Raw genomic sequence first — 26,488 nt, forward strand, 5'->3', positions numbered from 1 at the left:
CAGGCTGCGTAACTATTGGGTAAAGAACACACCTGTGTTCTGGGCAAAAGTTAGAAGACACAAAACTTGACGTTCTGAACAACAGGCCATTATTCCACAAGTAAGAGGATTTTATTTTTATCTAAACGAGCGAATAGGTTTCATGTTATAATTCGTTTATCTCACAGATGCATTGATCCAAGAAGCATGAAAAACACCATAGATTTCATTGGCGAAAAACGAGCAATAATTTCACAGGAATACATTTTGCAACAATACCTTGATACCAGTGGTTCCCAACCGGCATCCCGCGGCACCCTGAGGTACCATTTCTGATGCTCAAAGGATTATTTGGGAATCTTTAAATATCTATTTTTTGCTCATTGGCAAGCCTCCCACAACTCTTTGTGTACGATTAAATTACAAAAAATCAAACTATATTTTTCAACATTCTGTAGGGTTGATGTGTGTTGTTACAGTTCCGTTTAATGTGATAATATAGTGAATTGCCTAATGTAAATCCTACCTGGAGTATCGCAATATATTTATTTTTTAAGGGGTACCGCAATCAATTAAATATTAGCAATCACTGCACTATATTATTTTACAGCATCAGGTATTGAATACCCGAGTTCATACAACTCGTACGGCTAATAAAGCTATTAAGCGATTAAAAACCCATGATAAAACATTTCAATAATAATATTAGAACGCTGAAAAATCGGTTCTTTTAAACATGATGTACGTTCACCAACGAAAATATCAACAAAGGGGGTAAAACAGTGATTGGTGACAACAAAATACTCTACACAACTAAATTACAGTAGTAGCGGGTTTTATTAGCTAATAACAAAAACATTTCAATCTTCGTCGGAATTCTGATTTTGCGGAGACGCCCAACCTTGTCCTTTCAAATCTGAACAAAAAAATATTTCGTTTAACAAAAAATTGGCTAAAACCAATGCATAACAGGTAATCGTTACTCCACAATACATTATAGCAGGGCTCAGCTGGCGACCCAAATACTAAGCTATAAATACAGGAAGGCTTTGGCAAAACTAAGTGATATAACCCATGTCTTTGTATGTTTTTTTCATTTTCTCAATTTTTAGGCATTTGCTTAAAAAACAAAATCTTTAAAGGACTACAGTCGGTGACCCAACCAAATCAAACGGGACCAATTTTGTTTTTTGACTAAAGGGATGAGGTCCTTCTTCTGCTTTATAATGTAGTGTAACGCAACCCATTATTTTTATTATTATTATTGTTTGGCAATATCTTACCTGCACTTCAATCCGAAAACGTGTTTTAAGTTTATAAAAAGGTCTTACATAAGGCTATCAAACCAACCCAAAAGTTGACCACAAGTTGGGGTTTATTGGTTGAAGAGCTGTTTATAACATAATGTAAAGTAACCCATTGTTAAATAAGGTATTCACCATCAGTATTGTTTGTCTTCTGCAGTGTGCTTGCTTCAGCCGGGAAAATTTCCTTCTTTTCTGGCACAGTGTCGCGTTTTTCGTCGCGAGGAGATTTCTTGGGTTTTTCCATTGACATGCGATGCACTGGTTTGGGCATTACACCTGCAACGGTTAACGCAAAACAAATGTTTTGAAATAGATGAGGCATGAATAAGCAAAATAGGCAAAAACATAAATAAAACTTATTAAAGTCAAATAATTTTGACCATACAATAAATCAAATGTCACATTTTGTTACCTGCATCTATCGACAACTTTGTTATGTCAGGATCGGCGTAAGGTGTTTTTGAATCTATAAAAACAGACAAAAATGTTACACAAATTGATGTAGCACAAGGCAAAAGTCTTGTAATGCCGCCATTTTATTTAAATACTTTATAAAAAATGGCGATAAAATGGCTTTTCCACAACATTTATTAACATGAAAAAATTAAAATCGTCATCGCTAGCTTTACAACACAAAAGTTTAATGGATTAAAATATTTAGTAGTCTTAAACACTTTTATCGGTATTGTATAAGTTTAGTCTTACTTGCGTTGGAGGTCTCATAGGGATTGTTTAAAGGAGGGCTTGCAAATCTCTGTGACAAGTTAACAAGCTGCTTTGTCTTCAGTGTTTCATTGGCGCCATACTGAAATATGGCACAAAGTTAAAAACATTTTCTAAATTGGTTTATAAGGCCAATTCTACAAAACAAGAAAAAAATAAGCTTTGTTCCGAAAAAAAGTTTTAGACAATTAATGGAAAGGTTCGATTTCCTTGTAAAATAAAATAACTAAAAAATGGTTTACTTTGAACAGATACTATTTTTACCTGTACAGTGCCTAATGGGACAGTGCTGTGGCTGTTTCCATTGTGATGTGGTAGCTGGTAGTTTTTATCAAGTCTGGGTGACAAGCCCATTGTCTGGCTTCTCGATAAGTCAGCAGAAAGCCTTCTGTTTTGATCCATAGTAGCGTCCATCTTTTGAGGAGAATGTGTGTCGATAAACGGGGCCCCTGATTCTGGTTGCCTGCGTCTTCCCTTTAAAAGACGATTATAGTTTAAAACTACTTCAGGGTTCACAAAACTCTGCTTGTGGGTCAGATTTCGGCCCATGGGGTTGATTCTGTCGGCCGACAACTTATTGCCCTAATAAACATAAATACGAATTTAAGCTAAATTGTAATAAAATTTTAAACCTAATGACAATTTTATAAAGCTTACTGTTTTGGTTAATAAGTAGTTTTATATATTCTTTGTTTAACAATAATGGTCAAGTTAATAATCACCACACAATTCTATATCGGGCCAGCGATTGTCAGACCTTAAGTCTATCTAGCCCTTTATGAAAAAAAGTTTGGCGACCCCAGAACTAGCTAAATAGCAGAGAGAAAATAAAAATAAAATATTTCAATTGAATAATTGAAAATGATCATTACTTAAAATTAAGAAATAATTAACATTATGGTAAATCTACAGTCGATCAGTCGGTAGTAAGTCACCTTGGCTGATTGAGGTCTTTTACTTTGCTGAGATGAGGGGCGACTGCTTGGCAAACCAGAGGCTTTCTTCTTGGGCGATTTTGATTTGTTGTCAAGATAGTTGTATCTGTAATAATTTAAAATTGTTAAACGCTTAATAAAATGTCATTTAATCAGTTATACAATTCTTTAATTGATCCAATATGAATATTAGGTTGTCTGGAGCTTTTAGGTGACACAAAAAGATTTCCAACAAAAACATGAAAAAAACTTTTTAATTGAGTTAATATGAATACTGAGGTAAGTTGCCTTGGATTTTTAGATGACTCAAAATTTTTTTTTTAAACTAAAACAGAAAATAGTTAAGATAACCTATAACACAAAAAATAATCTTTACCTCATTGTGTCCGTTGGTTTTTTGTCCGATCCTTTCCAGGGTGGTGGCTCCCACTTTGGGCCCGAAAGGGGTTTGTTGGGTGACGGTGTCGTTGGCCCCTTTAGAAGCCCGGTTACGTGGGATGACGTTGACCGAGCGGTGGACATTCGACTGACCGCTGTCCTTGCTGTGTCAGGTCGGGGTGTTTCTTCAATGTTTTCTTTCAGCCTTGATTCCCGTGACTTTAATACACAAATTTATATTATACTATTAAAACAGCTCTGAGCAATCACTGTCACATAATAGTCGAAGGTGTGATAAACGACAAAAAATTTAAGTGGTGCTTTTGTTTACAACCAAATATATTTGTTGTTTAAAACCAAACACATTTTTTTACCTATCGGCCTTTGTAACTGCTAAGAAATGTTACAGGTTGCAACTATTTTATCTAAGAATATAAAAATTATGATAATTGTGAGTTACAAAAGTAGATTAATTTTTGAGAGAACATTAGAGAAATTTGTGAAAATATAGATGCCTTTGTATTTTCATATGATGATAATCATTTCAAAAATTATTAGGAAAACGAAATTAAAATGGTCTATTTTACCTTTGCTTTAGCGTAGTTTAGTTCATGGACAGTGGTGACATAAAATCTCTTCCAAACTTTTTCCTCAAAAGGAGATGGCTGGTAGACAGGATACCAGCCAAACTTCAAACATTTTGGCCTCCACAAGCAATCCATTTCTGCAAGGTAATTCCAGTACCAGGACACCTAAGTTGTATGGAATTTTTTTAAATTGTTAAACCACAATTGTTATGAAACTTCTTTCAAGGATTGCACATAACTTTTTACCTGTGAACACCTGCATAATGTCCTTGGGTCAAGATAGGAGAAAACATAAAGCGTGAGAACACGAGGAAATACTTTGGTGAAGTCGTGCTTTTCTTGTGGAAACTTTCCCTTCAGTTTTTCTGTTTTAGTGAAGAAAGTATGTTAAACAGGGAGTGGCTGCATTCAAGTAGCACTTTACAAAATAAAAAGCTCTAACATTTTTAACACTGGTTAAATAATTACCTGACACCGAGATCAAATGTTTGTTTGATAAATTTTTGAGGATATCTTCGACGATAACCCGCTTCTGACTTTCATGCCACTTTTGAAACTACAATAATAATATGTTTTTTAATATTTAGTTATTTTATTGAAAGATGGCTGGTGGGATAATAAATTTCTTACCCATTTATTTATCAACTCCCTCCGTTCCTCAAAAACCTGCAGGCAAATTATTAAATATTGTGCATGATTCTGTTTATATATAGTTTTATTTTATTTAAGCCTGATGATTTACAGAAAAACCAAGGCAATAAAAACTTTCACAAAACATTTTTTCAAATATTCAAAACAGTAGGCCTACAAAACAGAACCTTCAGTTTAATTTCATGTTCTTAACTAGATAAAGAGCAAGAATCTAATTTTTGTGGCAATAAAAAAGGGAAAACCTTCAGTAAAAATTGATTTCTGACTTTCTAGGCAAAACACCAACCTGGTTATTGGCATCCGGATTGTTGATTGGTGTCCATGTGCTCTTAGCCAAGTTTGTTGACAATTTAGCTTTTATAGGTGGTGCAAACGCCATTACAACATTGAAAAGAGTATGAACAGAAAATAATTTGTTCCCTAAAATGATAAACCTTAACTTACTATATTTGTGTCAAACTCGGAATAACGCTCATTTAAAAATTCTGGTCAATATTTACAAATAAATTTGGGCGCTGGTCTAGAATCCTACCACAGTTATGAAATCAACGCACAAAATTTGAGTTAGGGTGCGGGTTAGCGTTTGGGTGTGGGTGGGTCAAGTATTATTATATTCTTTATTTAATAATAATACTTGACCCACCTTAACCCAAACGCTAACCCGCAACCTAACCTAAATAATGCGCGTTGTGGTAGGATTCTAGACCAGCGCCTAAATTTGTTATCCAATCTGCTTGCTGTTGCAGATATTTCAAAAATAAGTAAAAATCTTCAGATTTATTTAGTTTACCTAATTGCGCAAATTGGTTTTATCTGCCCTTTTAAATGGGCTTCGATTGAACCTTTACCGATAAGTAACAAAACACCAAGAGATTAATTGCAAAATATGTTTTAACGTATTTTAAAATTTGCTATTCTTTGTTTTCTTGTTTTGATTTTTCATGCTTCATTAAATACTATCGGTGCTTTGCATTTATTTCTAGCTGTTGCAAAGTTCATTTAAAAACTTTCAACAGAAATGAAAAATTACTGCTGCGTTTTTATTAATATCAAAAAAATTAAAGTGTCTAAAACAGTACACATGTATTGAAGTTAATCAGGGTAGCATTGTCTTGCGTCACTACACCTTTTTTTCAAACTCGAACAATTAAAATCGCACCCAGGAGCAGTGTTGTAATGACTTAAGTCAATAACTTGACTTAAGTCACTGTTTTTCAATGACTTGACTTGACTCAAGTCATTTGGTCTAATCACTTGGGTTAAAATAAATTATTTTAATTAGGCAATTATTTATAAAATTGCGTTATTTATCCCAATCTTTGCACATAAAACACTTTGCTTGTAATATGTTGCTTTTGTGTTATTTTTTTGCTTGAGTTGCTCATACTCTGAAGAGTTTGTCGGTTTTCATAATTTAAAGTTTTATTTTTTTTGACAAGGGCTGGACTTAAAGATGACTTGACTTGGGCAACCGATGACTTGGACTGGGACTTGTTATTTATGCAAAAAGACTTGACTTGGACTTAAGTTATTTTACGAATGACTTGACTGGGTCATTTCAAAAGTCATTTCAAAATGACTTGTTAACAACACTGCCCAGGAGTCACGAAACAAGCATAAAATATTTCGGAATAGATATAATGTTTTTTATCGAACTCCAACGGCTTTATTTCTGCTTCTAGAAATTACTATTCAACATAAAATATATAGTGAAGTTTATAAAGCTATCCTTTGACCTTTCGTATAATCGCGTTTGTATCCCACAAGGCACAAATGTTTTTTTTCAATAAACGTATTTTTCGTTTCATTGAGAACATGCTGTGGTCGAAAAGAAGAATTACGGCGGATTTATCTGGATGATAATGCCAACAATTCTATTTTTTTAATTTTCTCAAGAAATAAAGTTACACAATTAAGTATTTTTTTTTAAATACACTTCACAAAATTTCACAACGCTTTACCACGTCACACAAGCCAGTTAATGTAGACGGGGAAAAGTCCTTCAATGCCAAAGTACAAAGTAAAGGTTTGAAATTTGCAATGGCCAACGGCATTTCACCTTTGCCTAATTTGGACTTGTTATATACAGCTTCCGCAATAGCCCTAGCAAACACGTGAACAATAGGGTCATCTTTGCCCATCAGAACCTTAGTTTCAAACGTAACATTATTGCTTTTATCATGCTCAGTTGCAACAGATACAAGGGTGCCGAGCTTTTTAAATTGAGTGAAAACTATCAAATTACGATCTACAAAGCAAGCAAACGCAGCATCAGTAGGAATACCGCCAATGTCAGTTTGAAGGGTGAGCGATTTGAGTGGATCACTTTGCATGCTTGTTGTCATGTTTAGAGCCGCCGAGACAAGGTGGTGTTTCAGCGATAACTTGCGGAGATTTTGACCACTGGTCAGGGGTTTTTGCTTGAATGGACAAGGCGTGTATCTGATTGGCAAGTTCCTCTTTGAGGATTGAGTTGACAAGCCTGTGCCTTTGAATATGAGTCTTGCCTTCAAAGGTTTCACTTACTACAAGCACCTTCAGAAAAGAAATAAAAATTCCAAGGTAAAAAATACATTTGACAACAATGAGAAAGTTGAATTTAATTAATTATTCCAAGATTTAAAAAAGCACAGGAGGGATTATTTAAAACTTTCCTGGAAGCATGACAAATATGCACATCAATACACTTGTATTGCTAAACAAATTACATTCTTATGATTAAGCTGACACACTTTTTCTTTTGTGTTTATATTTTCAAGTTATTGTGTGTTTATAATTCTTTTTACTCAGAACCATAATGGGAACTCATAATTTTCGTAGTTGTGTGTTTCTATTATTGTTTATTTTTGTGTTCGATGTTCCGAATCAATACATCTATCTATCTTTTAGGCACACCAAGTTTTTTTTGTCCTTTTCTGTCACACACATATTTTTGAAAAAAGTAAAAAAAAACATGCACAAACCTTAAAATGAGATTCTGAACCTTTTGGCACAGAGTGCTTGTAGCTCTCATTCACAACTTGCAACACAGAAGGTTTTAAATTTTCCTCAATCTTTTGTGTGATTTGCGTTTGCACTGGACCAGCACTGCTATCCATTGAGAACAGAAACTTTGGAATTGTTGTCTTTGTCCGGAAGTTTTGGCAAATGTTTGTGGCAAGATTTCTGGTGCAGAAATTCATAAATACCTTATGCAAGTTTTCTTTGTGCCTTTTGCTTTTGGACGATAACCTGACGCTTGCAATTGGGTATCGAGTAAATCTTTTTGGTCTCCACAAAAAGCACTTTCTGTTGTACTGTTAAAAAACACAAATTGGGAACAGGTTAGTGATTATTTGCAAAATATAAAAGTTTAAAAACAATATAAACTTCTACTTAAAAACAAACACATTTGTTTTTTAATATTTTCAGAGTGGTATCTGTGCTAATTCAATACCAAAACAAAATAGCAATTTCAGTTTTGATTAGGTAAATAATTAAAAATTAACTTCTTTACGCTAAACCAAATTTCGGCCTAATAACCTGAAAATGACATTTCAATGTTTTGATTTCATCTATTTTGCTTGTTTAGACATAATAATAACATCATTTAGCATTGGAGATACTTTTGTCTACAATATCAAAAAAGTATCGCACATCGCTGTACGTCATATTACAAAACACAATGTCAGTGAACTGTGAAATAAAGTTGAACAACACCACTGTTTACCTTCTTTATCAAAACGTAGCAAAACACACTTTGAAGCTAATCTCGGTCTGACGTAGTTTATTGCTGCACCAGTGCCGGCCATAGACTCGCAACGCACAAGGAGATAACTGTAAAAATAGAGGGGGAATTAAAGTAACACTCATTTCATATTGTGCATAATAAGATACTCAACGGAATACTTGTGTTGCCCACTGTCCAGGTGAAATAGTTAGTATTTTTAATGCTTTATTGCTCTGAAAATAATTTGACACAAAACGCACAATAACTACTGACATTACAAGTCCAGAATCCAAATGATATATTTACCATTGCAATGAACGCAATAATGAGTGTGGTTGAATGAAAAAATTATTTGGGCTATAACTATATATGTAATATTTGAACAATGTCTGGGTATAACTTTGCTAAACTCTTGTGTTTCATGCCAGTATTTAAAAAAATAATTGTAAAATTTCACATGCAACAAAAATAAAATCTTATGAAAAGTGTAACATCCTTATTAAACGGGAATTATCAATTATCCCAGTTGCCTAGTTTGCTTTTAAAAGAAACATTTCACTTGAAATCAAAAATTGTTGGCGCTCTTTCACTATTCTATGTAAAAATTAATAAAAAAAAAAATTTCTTCAAATGCCGCATACCACAACACATATTGTTTGGGTTAGGGTGCGGGTTAGCGTTTGGTTGAGGGTGGGTCAAGTTATTATTAATAATAAACATAATATTACTTGACCCACCCTCACCCAAACGCTAACCCGCACCCTAACCCAAACAATATGCGTTGTGGTATGCGGTATTATTATCATTATTTTTTTGCATAACCTTTCACGTACAATAGTGTAAGAGCGCCAAATTGTTAAATGGCAGAAAGTTATTCAACCGCGTTAAACGTAGCACTATAGGATACTAAGTGTCAAGTCGCTTAAAAGAGTGCTTTTAGTCATTAGAAGTTACAACAATGCATATACTGTACAATAGGAACGTATAAATACGTTATTATGGAAGTGACAATTACACTTACTTGGACTTTTTCAACAGTTCTGAAAACGAAAATAAAAGGTTTTAAAAAAATTATTGATTTTAACAGAGCAAGAAATAATAAATAAACACTTACGAGTTGCAAGTCTCATTTCAAACACATTTGTACATTTACACAAACGAAAGCACTCAAAACTGAAATCAACAAAAATGTTTTACATGTGACATATGACTTTGGAATATTTTTCCGACATTTTATGTCAGAGTTAAGTTAACAACTTTAACAAGTTGAAAATTTTCGATATAGAACTTCTTTGGATTGGTAATAATGTTCGAATTTTGCTCATTAATTTTACATCAACCTGTAAAAAACTAGTGGAGCATCAAACCACCAAACGGATCATGGAAACCATTAACCTGTGTATTTTTGTTTTACCGGTTGCTTTCCAATGTTTAATTCATCCGTAGTAACGAGTGAAACAAAAAAATACCTAACGAGAAACACATAAACTCAATTCGAATGTTCACAGTTTCAATTGCTATATCTAGTTATCCTCAAAAACACCAAACAAAAACTGATTTTACTGGAATCCAACTTAGTGGTGACCAAATTTTTTTGGTTGTCACTGGTGAAGCATAGACAGACATAAAATGGCGCCAATTGTCTATTTAATCAATGTTACCTCGTAGCACATAAAACATCCTAGTTTTCCAAATAATTAATTTTAGAAAAAAAGCTAATTAACGTATTAGGTATAGTTTTATCTATCTACGAAAGCTGTTTATCCAATCTTGGTTGACTCAAGAAACAAGATTAATTGGATAACTGTATCAGGCTTCTCTTGAGTATTTTGTTATAATGGAAGCTATGGAAGAAGGTGAACTAATTGAGAATGAAGAAAAGCAAGAGACTGGTGAAAGCAAGCCAAGTGGAGCAAAAAGGTATTTAACCTTTCATTGTATTTTGTTATATTCACAGAATAAAAAAAAATGGCGCTGTTCTAGAATCCTATACCACTACAAACAATATTTAGGTTAGGGAGCCAGAGCCTTTGAGTTTGGTTTGGTTAAGCAATTTCGTAAATAATAAAATAATAATACTCCCACTCACACCTAAACGCTAACCCTAACCCAAATATTGTGTGTTGCATTAATAGCTATTTTAGCACTGTGGTATAATTCTTGAACATTCCCAAAAACTAATACAAAGAATAAAAAATCGGCGCTCTTTTACTTATGTACATGAAAAGTTATGCAAAAAACAAAACAAAATAATACCGCATACCACAACGCATATTGTTTGGGGTAGGGTGCGGGTTAGCGTATTGTTGAGGGTGGGTCAAGTAATATTATGTTTATTATTAATAATAACTTGACCCACCCTCAACCAAACGCTAACCCTAACCCAAACAATATGCGTTGTGGTATGCTGCATTTTAAGAAAGTTTTGTTTTATTAATTTTCACGTACAAAAGTAAAAAAGCGCCCAAAAATTTATTTAAATGAAAAATTAGTCATTTACTCATCCACATACAAAAGTTATTTAAAAGTATTGTGTCATCCCCCTAATGGCAATTGACCTAATGCTTTAAACATAACTCATGGCTGCCTAAAGGTTGGTTCACACTAGATGCGTCAAAACGCTTTTGAAATAATTCAACTTTGACGCTTTCGGGTAAAAGCGAGAAAATTTGCTGTTAACATTGGCAACGTGTTATGTGTGAAGTCGACGACACTAGCGTTTGACGCCGGACGCTAATGCTAGACGTTAATGTGTCTAGTGTGCCAGCCTTTAGATTAGTCTAAAAAAATAAATAGGAATTTGTATTTTTATTGGAATATTTGGATTGCTTGAATATGGATATACCTATCGTGAATATACAATTCTTTGCTTAGGAAATCAATTTGTTATTTGAAATGTGACTCTTTTTGAATCTAGGACAATGTCGATGGTAGAAGATGAAGAAGAGGAAGTTCTCGACATAAAACCTCCTCCTGTCACCAACAAGAAGTCCAAGCGCCATCACAAGAAACACAAGGTTGCAAAGGAGGAGAAGAAGAAAAAGAAGACGGCAAGCCGATCGCCGGAACGGGAGCGTGAAGTCAAAATCCGAGGTTCCTATCTTGTGTCATTTTGTTTAGAGACATGTCTCCAAGTCAGCCACTGTTAAAAGAATGTGGAAATGCACTGCGAATTTTTTTAACCTTTTAAAAGTGCACCCCGAAAACATCTCAACTACACCCCAAATATATTAAACGCTTGTTCACCCTTATTTATCGCATCTGCAGATGTTGAGAATTCAATGTATACAATACAGAGTGCATGGGAAAGTCATAAAGTGCACCCAAAGTGCACTTTTTTTACTTTTGTTGCACCCAAACACCTTGTTTTTTCGACTGTGACCTGTGAGATCTGCCAGACTGGCAAGTCAGTATCTCTCAACTATGAGACTTAACTGTCTTGAATTGGATAAATTGTCCTTGTCTTTTGCTTAAGACGTGATATTCCATTATACTTAAATCTTGATAAAATTTAACTAACTTATTCTACTAGTAACAATACATTCATGCTTTGCATCAATGTCTCACAGTTATTAACAAATCGTTTCAGTAAATTTAACATGAACAGTCTTCTATGACAGCACAATGTATCATTGGATATACTGTTGTGTGCGGTCAAACTACCATGCAATAACACATGAGCCGAAATTAATTTTGAATTGAATTGCATTTAATTTGTTTGCTGTTTATATGGATTTGTTGCTATTAATTCAAATGTTATTTATTTAACTGCTTAATCTTTTTGTGTTTCCCTTAGAAATCAAGTTTTCATATTTCGCTTAGATATTGAGAACCACTGCTCCCAATCCTTCGATAAAAAAGAAAATTAAATTATTATCTATCACTGTTCATTCAACCTTTTTAGGTTTTCTATATTTGACTAAAACGGTTACCTTGTTTATGATAAGTTAAAGTAATAGTTCTAAAAACCTTACCAAATTTTGCAAGTAAAATTTCCAGTGGGTAGACTTTAACTTAGTTTGAACCCAATTTGTCCTTCACAAGGAGAAGTTCACCTTGTTAAGTTTATTCTGCTTGGTACCTTTTTCGTGTTCAAAAAGTCCATCCAATATTTGTACAGAAAAGCCAAGTCGCACTTCTGATGGTAGATTTCCTGATGAGCCCACTGAGCGAAGATCCGGCGAAATAACTGACAGACTTGGGCCAAGAAAAGATTACCAGTCAAGCAGAGCAACTGAAAGGTGATTAATTGTATGATGGCTTATTGATACCAGGAAATACTTTTTCCATGGTTGGCTAGTGACTTAAAACAAATTGCAGGACTGGTGGTAGTTTTTGTCAAAATTTTGAGTAGGCAGCACTATCAGAATAAATAATCTGACATCTCTCCAGAGTTGGATGTTAAAAAAACATTATCTTAACTTAGCAAAACAGTAAAATAAATATATATATATATATTTATATAGGTTTTTACAAACAGAGTTTTTTCCTTGCCTTGACCACAAACTTGTTTAGCACAACTGCACTTAAAATAATTAACCAATATTCTAAATTGTGTATTTAGGAGTTCCAGACCTGACTCAAAATCACGCCCAGAGCATGAAAGAACAAAATCTTACGAATACAAATCTCATTCTGACAGGTTGTTACTCGTAACTTTTTGTAGTTCGTAATTTCATTTCAAGATAAATATTCCCTATTAACTCCACATTTAAACTAAACTATTAAAACATTTAGACCAGGTTATAAAAAAAACAGGTTAATTTGGAAAAAATGGTCAGAGTAGGTATTTAACTTTTTTAATGTATTTTTTTTTTTGGTTGTACCAAAGGGGTGGAAGCAGGTCCACGTACCCATCGAAGCGCGACTTGGATCCAAAGCGGGATCGCTACAGATCGCACTATCCAGATGATGGAGACAGAGGGTCATACTCGAAACCTCGCGAGGAGAAACGTTACCCAGCTGCCTATTCAAGTAAACCAGAAGATGCTAGAAGCAGGATAGAACGGATAAGGGAGGAATCAAAACCAAGTAGGGACCATTTTTTCGGGAGTCATTTTTTTAAATTGATTTTTTTTACATAATTTTTTTTTGTTTTTCAAGGTTCACGCTTGCCACTTATAATAAGGAAGTACGACGAAGATAAGAAGTTTGAAAGATCTAGTGGCAGATGTGAGTATAAAGCAGTAAAAATTACTTTAATTTTTGCTGTAAGAATCCCCCTAAGAGTTCTCTACGTATATTTGGTCCCGTACCATATCTCCTAACTATCGCTGTATGATTTACTCATTTTTGTTTTGTGTACCAAACTGAAAATTAAGTAACAAAAATATTTGTTACAATGCTAGCCACAAGTCTTTGTATTTTAATGCAATATAATGGTACAAAAAGAGAGTATACCTTATGTAGGATTGCCACAAAAGGTTTGAAATCTTTAAATCATTTTTCCATATTTAGGTCTCTGAAATACAGTATGTTTTAGTCTTCGAATGTATTTTTGTTGTGCAGATTAGGTTACATGTTTAGAAAGTGTCACTGCAAAAGCAGTTCTAGCATATTTGGTTATACGTTTGACATGGTATTACTACAGCCGTAACAATATTACAGTTGTCGGAATTTCCCCTTACTTGATTTTAGTGATGACTTCTTGGCTTTGTTTCACTTATGGACTATGGTATGGTTTTTCGTGTAGCCAAGCATGACAGGTCGGCATCAGATTTTGTTGTTCCATCCTCGAGTCGCAGCTCAACACTGTCATCAAGTAGTTCGCATTCAAGAAGATCTGAGTCAGATTTATACAAAAGATCCAGTAAAAGAGGTAAACATATGTTGTGTTAATCACATTTCAATTTTTTGTGTTTAAAAAAATGGCAGAAGTTATAACTTTATCAAAGGTTTTTTTTGTCATACAATAGTTTAATTTTTTTGTCAGGGTAGCCAAACTCTATTTAATTAATTATTTTACCATTATGTAAATGCGCTATATTTTAAAATCCTGAAGTAATTTAGGTTTCCGGTGTAACTATCTTGTTAAAGAAATTGCATTTTTTATTTTCCAATTTTTAGAGAAGTGCGTAAGTAATAGAAATCAAATTTTGATCAACAAATATTTTCTTTAATAAAATAGATTGTTTTGTGCAACTAACATAACGTAGGTCCAGGTGTAGACAGATGCCCATTAGTTGAGTAGCCCTCAACCCTCAACATCAAAAATAAATTACCAAAAATGCTTGGCTAGTTTTTTAAATACTTCCACCTCTGCAGTAGTTGAAGCACAAAAGCCTGAAATGTGAAAAAAAGATAAAATATCCTATTCAAATTTGTACGGTGAAGATATATCAATTGTACTTTCTCTTGCAACTCGTCGTTATTTATATTTTTGTTTTTAGAACGCGAGCCTGAATCATCGAGACCCGATAGTTCCTCGGCAAGAAGCCAAGTTCCCAAGAGGGTGACTCAAGAGCGGGTCAAGGTTAAGAAGGTCGCTCCGGAAAGAAGCGAGGAATTTGTAGATGAGATCGTCAGCAGCGAAGAATCATCAGGAGGTTAGTAAACTTTATTGCTAATTTGTGTGTAAAAATACTTGAATGGTTTACCGTTTAAGGCAGTGTTTCGCAACGTTTTTTAGCTTGTAGAACCTGCAGAAATTATAAATAGTTCGCGGCACCCTTAAATTGTGACGGGACAATAAACGAGATTCTCTTGTTAGCAGTATATCTGCGAATCACTTATAAAACACGCATATTTCCATTTTAACATACAGCAGATTCGTCGGGCAACTCTGAGAGTGGTAGTAGTGGCGAGGAAGAAGTGGAGACGGCGGAAGGTGACGAGTTGATGCTTAAGTCCGGACAGGTTGAGGTGAGTTGTTGTGTTATACTACAGCCAAGTTCTAGGGCAGTGTTTCTTCATTGTTTTTCGCGGCGACCTTAATACCAAGCGTAAGCTTAACAGCGAAGTGGTTGCCAACGAATTATGTACACTGAACTTTTAGTAAGCCCACAGTGACAAAAGGAGAAAGAAGTCAGTAGAATCAATAAGTTCAAATTAAACAAATATGCGCCATACCTTCGTATTGCTTCCGCTACTCTCGTAAATCTTGGTAAAAATCTTGCTAAGAACCAGTCTCATTGTGTTATTACCAAAATAAAAGTAGTTACATGAAAGGTTTAGCATGACTATGACTATCCTTGATATTAGGTTAATCCCTTAATGGCCAACGTTCCAAATGATCCCCTCAATGCGATAACATTTTTGATGTTAGGTGAATGTGAACTTGCGACGAAGAAAGCGACGTTTTGCGTATGTGGACAATAAAACTCAAAGCTCAAAAACCCGAGTAAAACCAGGATCAGACGAAAAAAAAAAGTTTTTTTTGGCATTTTATAAACATGGAACATTATAATCAAGGCAACAAAACTGGATAAAGTTTTCATTCCTACTTTTGTTCTTTTGCATCACCATAGTTAGCATTATTTTAAATGATTTTAGAACGAAAATGTGTTTCTTGGCAAAATCTATTTTCTTAACATCGTCATTGAGACACGACAATCTTGAGGGAATATTTTAGGAGACCGTTTGATAAATTGGAAGCTTGTTTTGTTTCTTGAAATAATTAAACAAATTAAGTTTCTCACCGTTTTGGTTGAAGTCTTAATCTTGCTCTTCGCTCTATTTATGTTATTCGAATGTCGAGTGCGAGAAAGATGAAATTGTTTTTTACGGATTGAGTTTGTTTCCTCCAGGTTGATGAAGAAGCCGGCTCCTCCTCCGACGATTCCTCCTCTTCTTCCGAAGGAGAAGAAGAGGGCGATGAAGAGGAGGGGAGCGGGGAGGAAGTGTCCGATGAGGAGGGGAGCTTGACCGGATCAAACCAGGACGAATCGACCGAAGAAAGCGAGAGCGAAGCAGGTAAAGTCAAGCAGATGTTTTAAACTTGCAGGATATTTAAGCAGCTATTTGTAATCTGCCTTAACAACTGAAGCAGTGTTCTTAAACTGGTGTCCATGGACCCCTTGGTGGTCCGTGAACTAGTTTTTGGGGCTCCATAAACGCCAAATTGAAATATTAGTGTGTATTTAAGAAGTAATCAATTTATTAAAGAAGACCGTTTAATTAAAAATAAAACGGTTTTACGCTGAATCTATTAGGAACCCATTTCACTTTACACATTTTTGGACAGAAATCAGCAGATTTATGAAGTCTATTTGTATTGTGACGTAAATTTATGACGTCATTTTTGAAATATATTTTTGCCTACGGTGGTCCACGCTAGCCAAAAAAATTTTAGGGGTCCGGTAAAAAAAGTTACCCCTCGGCCAAAAGAACGTTGACCAATACTTATTATTTAATGTTATATCGTTGTCCGATGTTTTCGGCAAAACATACGAATGTCCAATTAGTTATCAAAACAGGCGACTGCTATGGCAAACAGGGTGAAGTTAGAACATTTCAAGCTATTATTTTAGAGATTTAAAGCAAAAATTTGGCATTAGAATACCTACTTTAACTTTAGTGTATAATCAAATTTAAAAAGCCCTGCTGCTTTGTATTACAAACCAAGGCTCGAACCTAAGTTATCTATATTTGCACTAACTCCTTAAAAATATATAACATGTTTAGAATTAACTAGCCAAAATAGTCAAAGATATCATTTTATTCAAACGGTCATATTTTTCATCAAAATATTGCTATCAGAATGCAAAGTATCATATATCACCCTACCACCAATATCGCACAGATCCGCGATCCAAGTTCGATTCTCCAGAACAGAAGGAAGATTCGGAATCGGAAGAAGTGGAGGTTGGGGAGGAATTCGAGGAAGATGAATTAGTCCCCTCTCCTGAACCTGAACCTGGTCAGTTTGTGGATAGCCTGCGATGAGATTCGAGCTCATGACCTCGATTAGGGTCCATCGCTCCACCAACCGGAGTTACCCAGGCTCAAAGTTTAGTTCATATTGCTACCCAGGCTCAAAGTTTAGTTCATATTTTTTTAAAAAAGGGCTGCGGGGTCGTACTCGGGACTCCAGTAAGACCTCGCAAAACTACCCGAGTTCGACGTGCGCATGCGTAGTACGAAATTTCAAATCTGATATTGCCGCCAAATGTAAATTGTAAAGGTAGAATAGCAAAAAAGGTGGATATTATTGAACCATGTACTGTGGGTGGGATGAATTATTATATAGTACCCTGTAGGTGTATTGTTAAATATCCGCCATATATAAGTTACGTAAATGGATTGAATGCATGCTGTAGAGTTGGAGCCGGGCTCGGGAATCGACGAAATCAAACATTTAGCCTGACTAGGACTCGGGAGTTGAACTCGGGTTATTTTTAACCGACTCCGCAGTCCTGTTTCAAACAATGGTGTGATACGCTGTGTTGACCACTTAATGGCGAAAGTGGTAGAAGCCGTTTTTCGATTGTTAATCAGTTAAACAAACGTTTTGATGCAAATTAACATGCCATTATAACCGGTTAATATACACAACTTGCCAAAGTAAGAAGAGACTCTGAGAGGCAAAATGGTTTCAGCCAAACACTCAGATTGCTTCTATTTCATCAGTGGTGCTGTAAAAAACATTTGTCATTAATACGAGTTATCTGTCGAAATTCGCAATAAATAGACATAAAAATTGGAGCAACCAGCTTAAAGCCGCCGAACCGCGTTAATGCGAGACCCTACTATAATTGACCAAGATCTTGTGTCTTCACACAGTGGAAGAGGTTCCCCAGCTTCCCTTTTACTTCCCAGCGATCCAGGGATGCAGGAGTGTGGACGAGTTCACCTGCTTGAACCGCATCGAGGAGGGAACCTATGGAGTGGTTTACCGAGCCAAGGACAGGACTAAAGGTAAAGGGACGTTGGTATTTTATTACTGCCTTTACCATAAACGGTTAAATGGAAAGGAATATATTTTCCTAAAGCTGCCCAAATAGCTAACAGCGCTATTGTTAGCCCAAAAGGCCGTGAGTTCGAACCTCACCGCAGGCTAGTTGTCTTTCTAGCCTGCCTTGCTTGCATCATTGATCGACAGATTTAACTGCCAAAAAAAAACTTGATTTTTTTATCCTAAATTTAGCGCGTTAATCATAAATTCGACGATCGATGCTCAAATTACGATGCAAAACGTAAAAGTTTTATGAAGTAATTCTTTTTTAGTTTACATAACAAAAGATGTGAAAACTGAAGGAAACATCGACTTTTGTTTTTTATTGTTCACCTGATTGAAATTTTCCCGATAACGAATATTTCAGTTTATTGCCAGGTCACGTGGTGGCGCTGAAGCGCCTAAAAATGGAGAAGGAGCGCGAAGGCTTCCCTATTACGTCACTGAGGGAAGTTAGCACGCTGCTCAAAGCACACCACCCCAATATCGTCAAAGTTCTGGTATGCGAAACATTCTCTTAAGAACAAATAAGTCGAAATGTGTTGTATTTTGAAACAGGTATTTTATTTCCTTTGCAACTTCTTCACAAACAAATTGCTTTTTCAATCACTATTAGAGGGCTTTTTATTCCATAACTGATCTAAGCTTCTGCGAATTTTTTGATAAAAAAATGACAATCTTACCTTGAGGTTTACGTATTTGCATAATATTGGTAATTTTTTTAATTTTTTGATATGATTAATGAAGTAAGTTAGGGATAACTTTTTTGCCGCCTGTTTTACAAGTCATATTCCGCAACATCTTTGAACGAAATACAACTGGCCGTGTCAAGATTTATACTCGCCCTCTCGTCAATACGAGTGCAATTTTCTCCGGGAAAGTGCTGATTGACACCTACTCGCCCGACTGGCGTAGACTGAAAGCCAATTGTGGCATAAATCGCTAACGTTACTTGCGCAACTACAAAAACGAATTTAACTGGCGCATCGCACGTGGCAAAAAGTGCTACGCATCCAATAAAACGAAAATCGAGGAGGACATATAAGAACTACCGAAACGCACCGAAATAGATATAAAAGTTATATCAAAGATGATAAACAACTAGGTAAAACGGAAATTTGAAGGTAGAATTCCGATATATTTTGCGAGTGTTCGTCAAGTTTTTAAAATTTATAAAAGGATTACATTTCACGTTCTAAAACAAGCTTATTTCCAGGAAATTGTGATGGGGTCTGATTACGACAAGATCTACATCGTCATGGAATATGTGGAACACGATTTGAAAAGTTTGATGGAAACCATGAAACAACCCTTTCTTGTCGGTAGGAAATGTTACTGATTTTATTTTTCGCGATTTTGCGGAATAATTTCTAGTTCCGTGCAACTTTTTTGGAATAGTAAATCTAAATTTCACATTCAACTAAAACTTTGCTTTGTGAAAATAACAAATAAAATAATTTCCGTCGTTAAATATGTATTAAATTATTTTTCGCGATTTTACGAAAATATTTATATCTTTGTGCAATTGTTTTTGGAATAGTAAATCTAAATTTCACATTCAACTTAACTTTTGTTTTGTAATAAAAAACTAAACAATTTTCGTCTTTTAAATTAATATTTACCTTTTTGCGTGTATTTGGTCAAACTTATACGGCTAAGTAAACAAAATTGCAAGTTTTTTTGCGAAATCTTAATTCCCCTTTTTATTTAACTTTTTTCAGGTGAAGTTAAAACGCTGATGATTCAGTTTCTCCGCGGAGTACACCATCTCCATGACAACTGGATCCTCCACCGCGATTTGAAAACCTCTAACCTCCTGCTCAGCCACAGAGGGATTCTAAAAATAGGTGAAACTCGAATTTAGCCAAAGGCTCAAACTTATTATGTCCATATTTTAACGCAGTAAATAATCATTTGAGCTAAAATTATTTCCAATCTCAAACAAAGATATAGTCTTATTATTAGAAAACGTACTAGGGACAAACCTGAAGCCTGAAGTATTTTTCTAATTATGTTTCGTGAATCTTTTTTGGCCCGTCAGGGTCAGACACTTGACATTTTATTCTGTTTCAACACATCTCAAATAGTTGTACATCTCGCGTGATAAACTTCAAATTATTAGGCCACAAATGCCGACTAAGGTAATGTTGTTTAGAGTATTACTTACTACTTAGTACAAGGATAGTATTTAGGCATGAAATGTGTTAGTTTTCGTGGGTCTGTTAAAAACAATTTTACATTTTTTATCAATTATATTGAAAGATCGAAATCCTATCTGATATTTCCAACCTAAAATATATCTACGTTTGTATGTTTATTTACAGTTATGGTAACCTTTATTAACTTATTTGAGTTGATTGTAAATTTGTGATGACTTGTTGATTGCCTAATATTTGGGTTTAAACCGTTGAACTGTGTAAGAGGTATATTTTTAATTTTGATATATTTTTTCAGGCGACTTCGGACTGGCGAGAGAATACGGCTCACCACTTAAACCCTACACACCAATCGTTGTCACTCTTTGGTACCGCAGCCCTGAACTATTGTTGGGCGTTAAGGTAAATTTCGTCGAACATGATTTATTATTCTTAGAAAAACTAACAGCATTTGAAGTTTTATTGTGTTTTAGCTAGGCCACATTCGTAACGCGGCATACTAAAGAGTGCCTGTGAAGCGAACCGCCATAATTTACACCATTTGATAATGGACCTAATGTGTTTAAATTTAAACTACACAAACATTTCCTTTTTTGGCGGTGAACCAGTTTTCGAGACATATTATTGTGCTTACTTTCATAACAGCGACGACTGTAAAATAATATTCACTAGCTGTTTCTTGACACTGGTGATTTACTTGTCGTGCTATCTGTTGTCTTGGTGTGTGCACACTGCGCAGTCAAACATGTAAATTTTATTAACATTCCTGTCCCATGGCAATTAGGATTTGAAATGGGTTGTCGTATGGCTTTACTGCCGCAGCTTGATAGTGGAAGTTTTCACCAGCCACCTTACCCGTTGTTTCAACTAACAATTTCGAACCATGCAAAGATGGAAAACGTAGTGTAAAACTGTTAGGCTGCATGCTACAATTATATTAAACATTTTAGTTAAAAAAAATTGCTTATTTTTTGTTCAAACTTCCAAAATGGTATTTTGACTAAAGGCGTTATTGAGAAAGCGAGCGAATGCATAACTACATTTGATCCATAGTGCTACTGTTGTGTGCAGGAGTACTCGTGCGCTGTTGACATGTGGAGCGTGGGATGTATCTTCGCAGAGTTCCTCAGCATGAAACCACTCTTCCCCGGAAAGTCCGAGATCATGCAGCTGAACCTCATCTTCAAGGTACTTGTCTACAACTAACGAAAATTAAGGTTTTAGCTTGCGATTAAGCTTTGAGCTAAATTTAAACTAGTTCGTGTTTAAAACATTAAAGAGGGATTCCATAAGTTTACCGCGAATGTTGGGTCGCAAGTTTTTAGGCTTTTTTCATGCAGAATTTTTTTTTGTTAAAATTAATTGTATTTTCTGTCATTTTAAAAACTTGTCTACATGAAGAGATTCGACTAGTAATAAGCAGGGCTGCGGAGTCGGACTCGGGACTCGGGACTCGACGGAGTCGGTTTGTTTTGCCGGAGTCGGACTCGGGACTCGAGTAAGGCCGCGTAAAACTACCCGAGTGCGACGTGCGCATGCGCAGTATCAAATTATAAAATTGTTAAGACGGCAAAATGTAAGTTTTAAAAGTGTAATAGCAAATATGAAGTGTTTTAAACCATGTAATGCGGGTGGATCAATTATGACACCAATATGAGTGGATTGCAGAAAATCCACCTTAATTTAGTTGCGTAAATGGGTAAAATACAGGCTGTAGAGTCAGAGCTGGACTCGGGACTCGACAAAATCTTACATTTTGCCGGAGTCTGACTCGGGACTCGGGTGTATTTTTTTGGCCGGAGTCGGACTCGGGAGTCGGCAGCCTTGGTAATAAGTATACAGTAAAACGTTTCCGCCCAAATATCTCACAAAATTTTAACTGTCTGCAAACTGAATTATTTTTGTACTCCTTTTATCTAAAATATGTTATAATTGCCTTTCTTTTGCTTGTTGTCCTTTTTCTTATATTTGGTTTTTAAAGAACAGTACTTTACATTTAAAATCGTACAATGACGAATGACCAAATATTGGTAATTTACGAGTAACTTTACATAACTCGTCTTTCGTCGATGATCAATTCGACTATGTTAAGGAATTTATCAAGTGTTGTATGACAATTTGCAAAATTTAAAAAAATTCCTATTCGCTGAGATCATTATAATTTTTTATATAAATATCTTTTCCATAAAAAAAAAGATACATACACATTTGTGTTCAACAACTTTGATCTAACCCTTCTGAATCTGCTTTTTTCAGGAGGGCTAGGTTGTTGAACACATATGTGTGTGTATCTTTCATTTGAATGATGGTAGATCGGTCCCGGTATGGCTGGAGGTCGTGAGTTCGAACCTCACTGCAGGATAGTTGTTTTTCTCCAATGCTTTCGTCAGATTCGGTTAGTCTGCGTTGGCTTCCGATGTACCTCTCTCGCGTAGTGCGAAATCCACAATTAGATTGCTTAAAGCCCAACAAACCGATCCCAAATTTATACAAAAAACAACAAAATCTTATCATTTTGTTATCCTCACAGGAGCTTGGGACGCCGACTGAAAAGATATGGCCGGGTTACGGCGACCTTCCCATGGTGAAGAAGACAACATTCGCGCACAACCCTTACAACGTACTCAGGAAGAGGTTCGGCGCCACTGACGTTTCACAAGTCGGATTCGATTTGCTCAACAAGTAAGCATGCTGTTCGTAGACGTACGCGTTACTTTACCAATTGAGAAAGTTGCGTGATTCCTTTTTTAAAGCGTTTAAAACTTCTGTCCATTTAAACTTCTGTTGCTGTATAATGCGTTTGTTATTATGCTATCACAACTCTTGCTGAGACCTCCAGTTTGGTTCACGAGATTTCTTTTTGATTTCTTTTTTTTTTGCTTCAATCATGGGTACCCTACGATATTAATTTTTACTATTTATTTGCAATTAGATGTACAGTATATTGTTTTTTTTCAGTTTAGAATAACTTGAACCTTTTTTTGAATTTGTTGTCGCCAAATATTTTAAACACACAAAAAAAAACTTGGCGGCGTTTTTATTTGAAATAAATAACAAAATATATCATAAAACTGTTGTGTTGCGATACACTATAATTCTGTTGCATGGGTTATGCCTAACAATTACTATTTGATCGTAATCCTATTTACAAAACAGTATACTGTCGTTTAAAAGTTTTAAGTTGATGTTAGACCAATGCCAAATGTTACTTTTGCTTTACACCCTCAATGACCTAAATGTTATTTTCCAACCAAGAGTTTGTTGTACAGTTTTAGTGGTTGCAATTACTGTACCATATTGCCTTGGGAACAGATTTTTAATTACGTAAGATAGCTTCAGCAGACGTCGTTTATAATGTCCTTTTCAGCAATGTCTTTCATAGTGAATTATTAAAAACTGTGAACCACTCCATAACCCAGGGAGCAACTCATTCGCATTGTATCCTGCATTTTTCAAATTTACACATTCCACTAGACACAGTGCTCAATGTGACGACACAAAGCGCTGAAACGCACATCTGACATTAAAAAAACACGCAGGTTTCTGGCCTACTGTCCGGAGCGCCGTATCACGGCCTTGGACGCCCTGGACAACGAATGGTTCCGCGAGACCCCGAAGCCGGTGGAACCGTCCATGTTCCCGACCTGGCCGGCCAAGAGCGAGCAGGCCAGGGGCAAAAAGCCGGCCGCGCGCAGTGGCGGGACACCAAAGGCGCCAGAGGGCGCGATGGGTTACAACAAGTTGCTGGTGAGGATTAAAGCATGCTATATAAACAAAATTAATAATACTAATAAAAATAAAATAAAATATAAAAAGCAACAAAAAAATTAAAAAAAAAGTAAAGCATGCTAGCTTGCATTTTTAAACGGCATGTTTGAAATGGCAACGTATTAAAATAAAAATAATAATAATAAAAAAATAAAAATAAATAAAATAAAAATTTAAATAATAAATAAAATAAAAAAGTAATGCTTGCTAGCTTGCATTTTTAAAGCGCCGTACACGGCTTGTTTAAAACGGCAACGATTTTTTATGTGCAGGCCGTTTTTTTTACATTATTTTTCGGCTACCATGTTCTACAGCAGTGTCGGCAAGCGTTTTGGTGGCGGTCCAAAATACTCTTTCCAGAGCTATTAAGGTCCACTACATAAAAACCACTACGACTACAGGGGAGAACCAGATTTTTGTTAGGGCTGGTGACATGCACATTTTTAGAATGACAACACAAAGTTACGCCACACATACTAACTTTTAAAAATTTGTACAAAAATAGCTCGAGGCTCACTAAAATTAGTTCAGATGCCCACATTTGGGTCGCGGCCCACAGTTTGCCGACCACTGTTCTAGAGCCACTTTGAACACTAAATTTTGTAAAATAAAAGAACAAGTTTTGGTGCAGAGGCGCGCAAGCAAGTGCCTGATAACTTTTTTAGACGACCGTATACCAGAAATATTACAGGGAGCGAGTTTCGAAATCCTTGATTTTTTTCTCTATGAAAAACTGTCAATAAACTGCTAGCTTTAGCAACTGCGTTTGATTTCTTCACACGACTAGACAAAAGCGATAAAGTGAACTAGTCAGTCAATTAAAGACACGCCCGGTTATTTAAACCAGAGTTGGATCAATTGTAATTGATATAATTAATTACAGGTTTTAATGCAATCGAGGAATTTTCTTTCTGTGTAATTCTAATTGTAATTGTAATTTGATAAAATTTTGGCTTAATACAATGATATTGAAAAAAAGTGAAGTTTCAATGCCGAAAATTGTAATTGATGTAATTATAATTGTAATATTATTGAAACATTAAAGGGAGTAATGTAATTGAACTGAATTGATGTAATTGATCCAACTCTGATTAAAATCTTTCGTTTTTTTCGCAGAACGAGGAAGAGAAATTGGGCTTTCAACTCACTGCGCCCAAGCACGGTATGAGCAAGCACGGAACCGGATTCAGTCTGCGCTTCTAAGCCTGGAAACCCTTATTCCCACCTTATATATGTCACAGGCCTCGCCAAAGTGAGGAAGATCCTGGACCTTGGTGTAAACTGTAAACCCAAAACGCGTTCTTTGATAAGGTGAAGATCAGTTGCGCGCTGTGAACCTTTCGTGCTGCCAGTCTTAATCGCGTGTCCTGTTTCTTTTTGTATTTTTCCGCTGCCGCCATGGATAAACGCCTTTTTGAATACATTCTCTTTCTATTCGTAGCGAAACGTCTGAATCAAGATGATCTACTCGAACTTTTTGGCTTTGAAAATCCTTATCAAGCTACGTTACAGATCCGCGCATAGTGTAGCGAAATATATTGGTATCCATCACGCTATAGTTACGGTATAGCATTCAAACTTCAATTACGAAAGCTGGAACATTTGCAATTCTTCTAATCTAGTGGTTCTTAACCATGGTTCGATGAAACCCTGGCGTAACGTTATAAATTGAAAGTTTGGTCAATTTAGCCTACATAAATGCAAGTATATAATTAGATTATGCCTAGTTTCAGCTGCTAGGAGGAAGAAACGAATACTGAGCGAAAATTTGAGGTTCGACGAACGCTAGCAGAATAACATCATATGGGTTCGACAGCTAGCCAAAGGTTAAAAACCACTGTTCTAGTTTTTTCATTTCAGATTGGAGGTAATATACTGGGATTGAAAGTTTATTTAGATGCTTTTGGGGGCAAATTAATTAAAAATAACAACCAATTTTTTTTTAGAATAACAACCAAACGTTTTAATGTAAAAATTTTCGTCTGGGCCGGCGATTAAAATAGGCAATTAATTAAATCAATTACTTTATATAACGGTTCTTTTCAATAAGTCCAATTTTATCTTTGCAGTAGCTTCTTTACTGGACTCCCAACGTTAAACGAGAATTACAAATATGGCAAATATCTCTAAACGCTTAAATTGGAGCGATGGTCAAGCAATGAGTCGTCCAGATTCCATGTCAGTTGTACACTTATTTTAATGAATGAACTGTGGTCTGTTGGCAAGTGACTACGTTGAGTTTGCATGCCAGTATATATTGTTGTTGTCACGAGTTTGCGATGATGTTGAATTGCTTGTTCAAGTATTTGCATGGGACAAAGTGTTGACACAAAATGACCTCGCAGACAGTTGTCAAAACGCCGAGGCAGCCTCTTCAGATTTAGTATTTAGTGTTACCCGCTG

At 35.5% G+C, this 26,488-nt stretch overlaps 3 protein-coding genes across 4 annotated transcripts; 1 reads left to right on the forward strand and 2 right to left on the reverse strand.

Moving 5' to 3' along the window:
• Positions 1-806: 806 nt before the first annotated feature.
• Positions 807-5,062, reverse strand: LOC146139371 (F-box only protein 16-like). Its single transcript, XM_083391950.1, has 12 exons — positions 4,847-5,062; positions 4,540-4,575; positions 4,378-4,465; positions 4,156-4,274; positions 3,910-4,074; positions 3,321-3,541; positions 2,945-3,050; positions 2,274-2,483; positions 1,992-2,091; positions 1,699-1,752; positions 1,419-1,562; positions 807-895 (listed from the first exon to the last, which is right to left on the reverse strand). The coding sequence occupies exons 1-12, from the start codon at positions 4,937-4,939 to the stop codon at positions 840-842; spliced, it is 1,392 nt and encodes a 463-aa protein (XP_083248076.1). The 5' UTR covers positions 4,940-5,062; the 3' UTR covers positions 807-839.
• A 1,677-nt stretch (positions 5,063-6,739) lies between these two features.
• LOC146139372 (bolA-like protein 1) lies at positions 6,740-8,388 on the reverse strand. 2 transcript variants are annotated; one of them, XM_083392385.1, is made up of 3 exons: positions 8,270-8,388; positions 7,524-7,856; positions 6,740-7,095 (listed from the first exon to the last, which is right to left on the reverse strand). In XM_083392385.1, exons 2-3 carry the CDS (start codon positions 7,740-7,742, stop codon positions 6,883-6,885), a joined length of 432 nt encoding a protein of 143 aa, XP_083248511.1. In that variant the 5' UTR covers positions 7,743-7,856; positions 8,270-8,388; the 3' UTR covers positions 6,740-6,882. The 2 variants fall into 2 exon arrangements, with proteins under 2 accessions (XP_083248511.1, XP_083248512.1); XM_083392386.1 differs by lacking the exon at positions 8,270-8,388 and having other exon boundaries at positions 7,524-7,730.
• Positions 8,389-10,001: 1,613 nt separating this feature from the next.
• LOC146139373 (uncharacterized) lies at positions 10,002-25,288 on the forward strand. The gene is made up of 20 exons (XM_083392411.1): positions 10,002-10,189; positions 11,187-11,362; positions 12,390-12,510; positions 12,834-12,911; positions 13,101-13,300; positions 13,373-13,441; positions 13,962-14,087; positions 14,659-14,814; positions 15,033-15,130; positions 16,015-16,180; positions 17,010-17,126; positions 17,990-18,124; positions 18,540-18,661; positions 19,378-19,483; positions 19,883-20,008; positions 20,616-20,719; positions 21,389-21,505; positions 22,848-22,999; positions 23,857-24,064; positions 25,202-25,288. Exons 1-20 carry the CDS (start codon positions 10,107-10,109, stop codon positions 25,286-25,288), a joined length of 2,547 nt encoding a protein of 848 aa, XP_083248537.1. The 5' UTR covers positions 10,002-10,106.
• The last annotated feature ends 1,200 nt before the right edge of the window (positions 25,289-26,488 follow it).

This window comes from Ascidiella aspersa, chromosome 6 (assembly GCF_963924565.1).
Source record: "Ascidiella aspersa chromosome 6, kaAscAspe10.2, whole genome shotgun sequence".
Lineage (NCBI taxonomy): Eukaryota > Metazoa > Chordata > Ascidiacea > Phlebobranchia > Ascidiidae > Ascidiella > Ascidiella aspersa.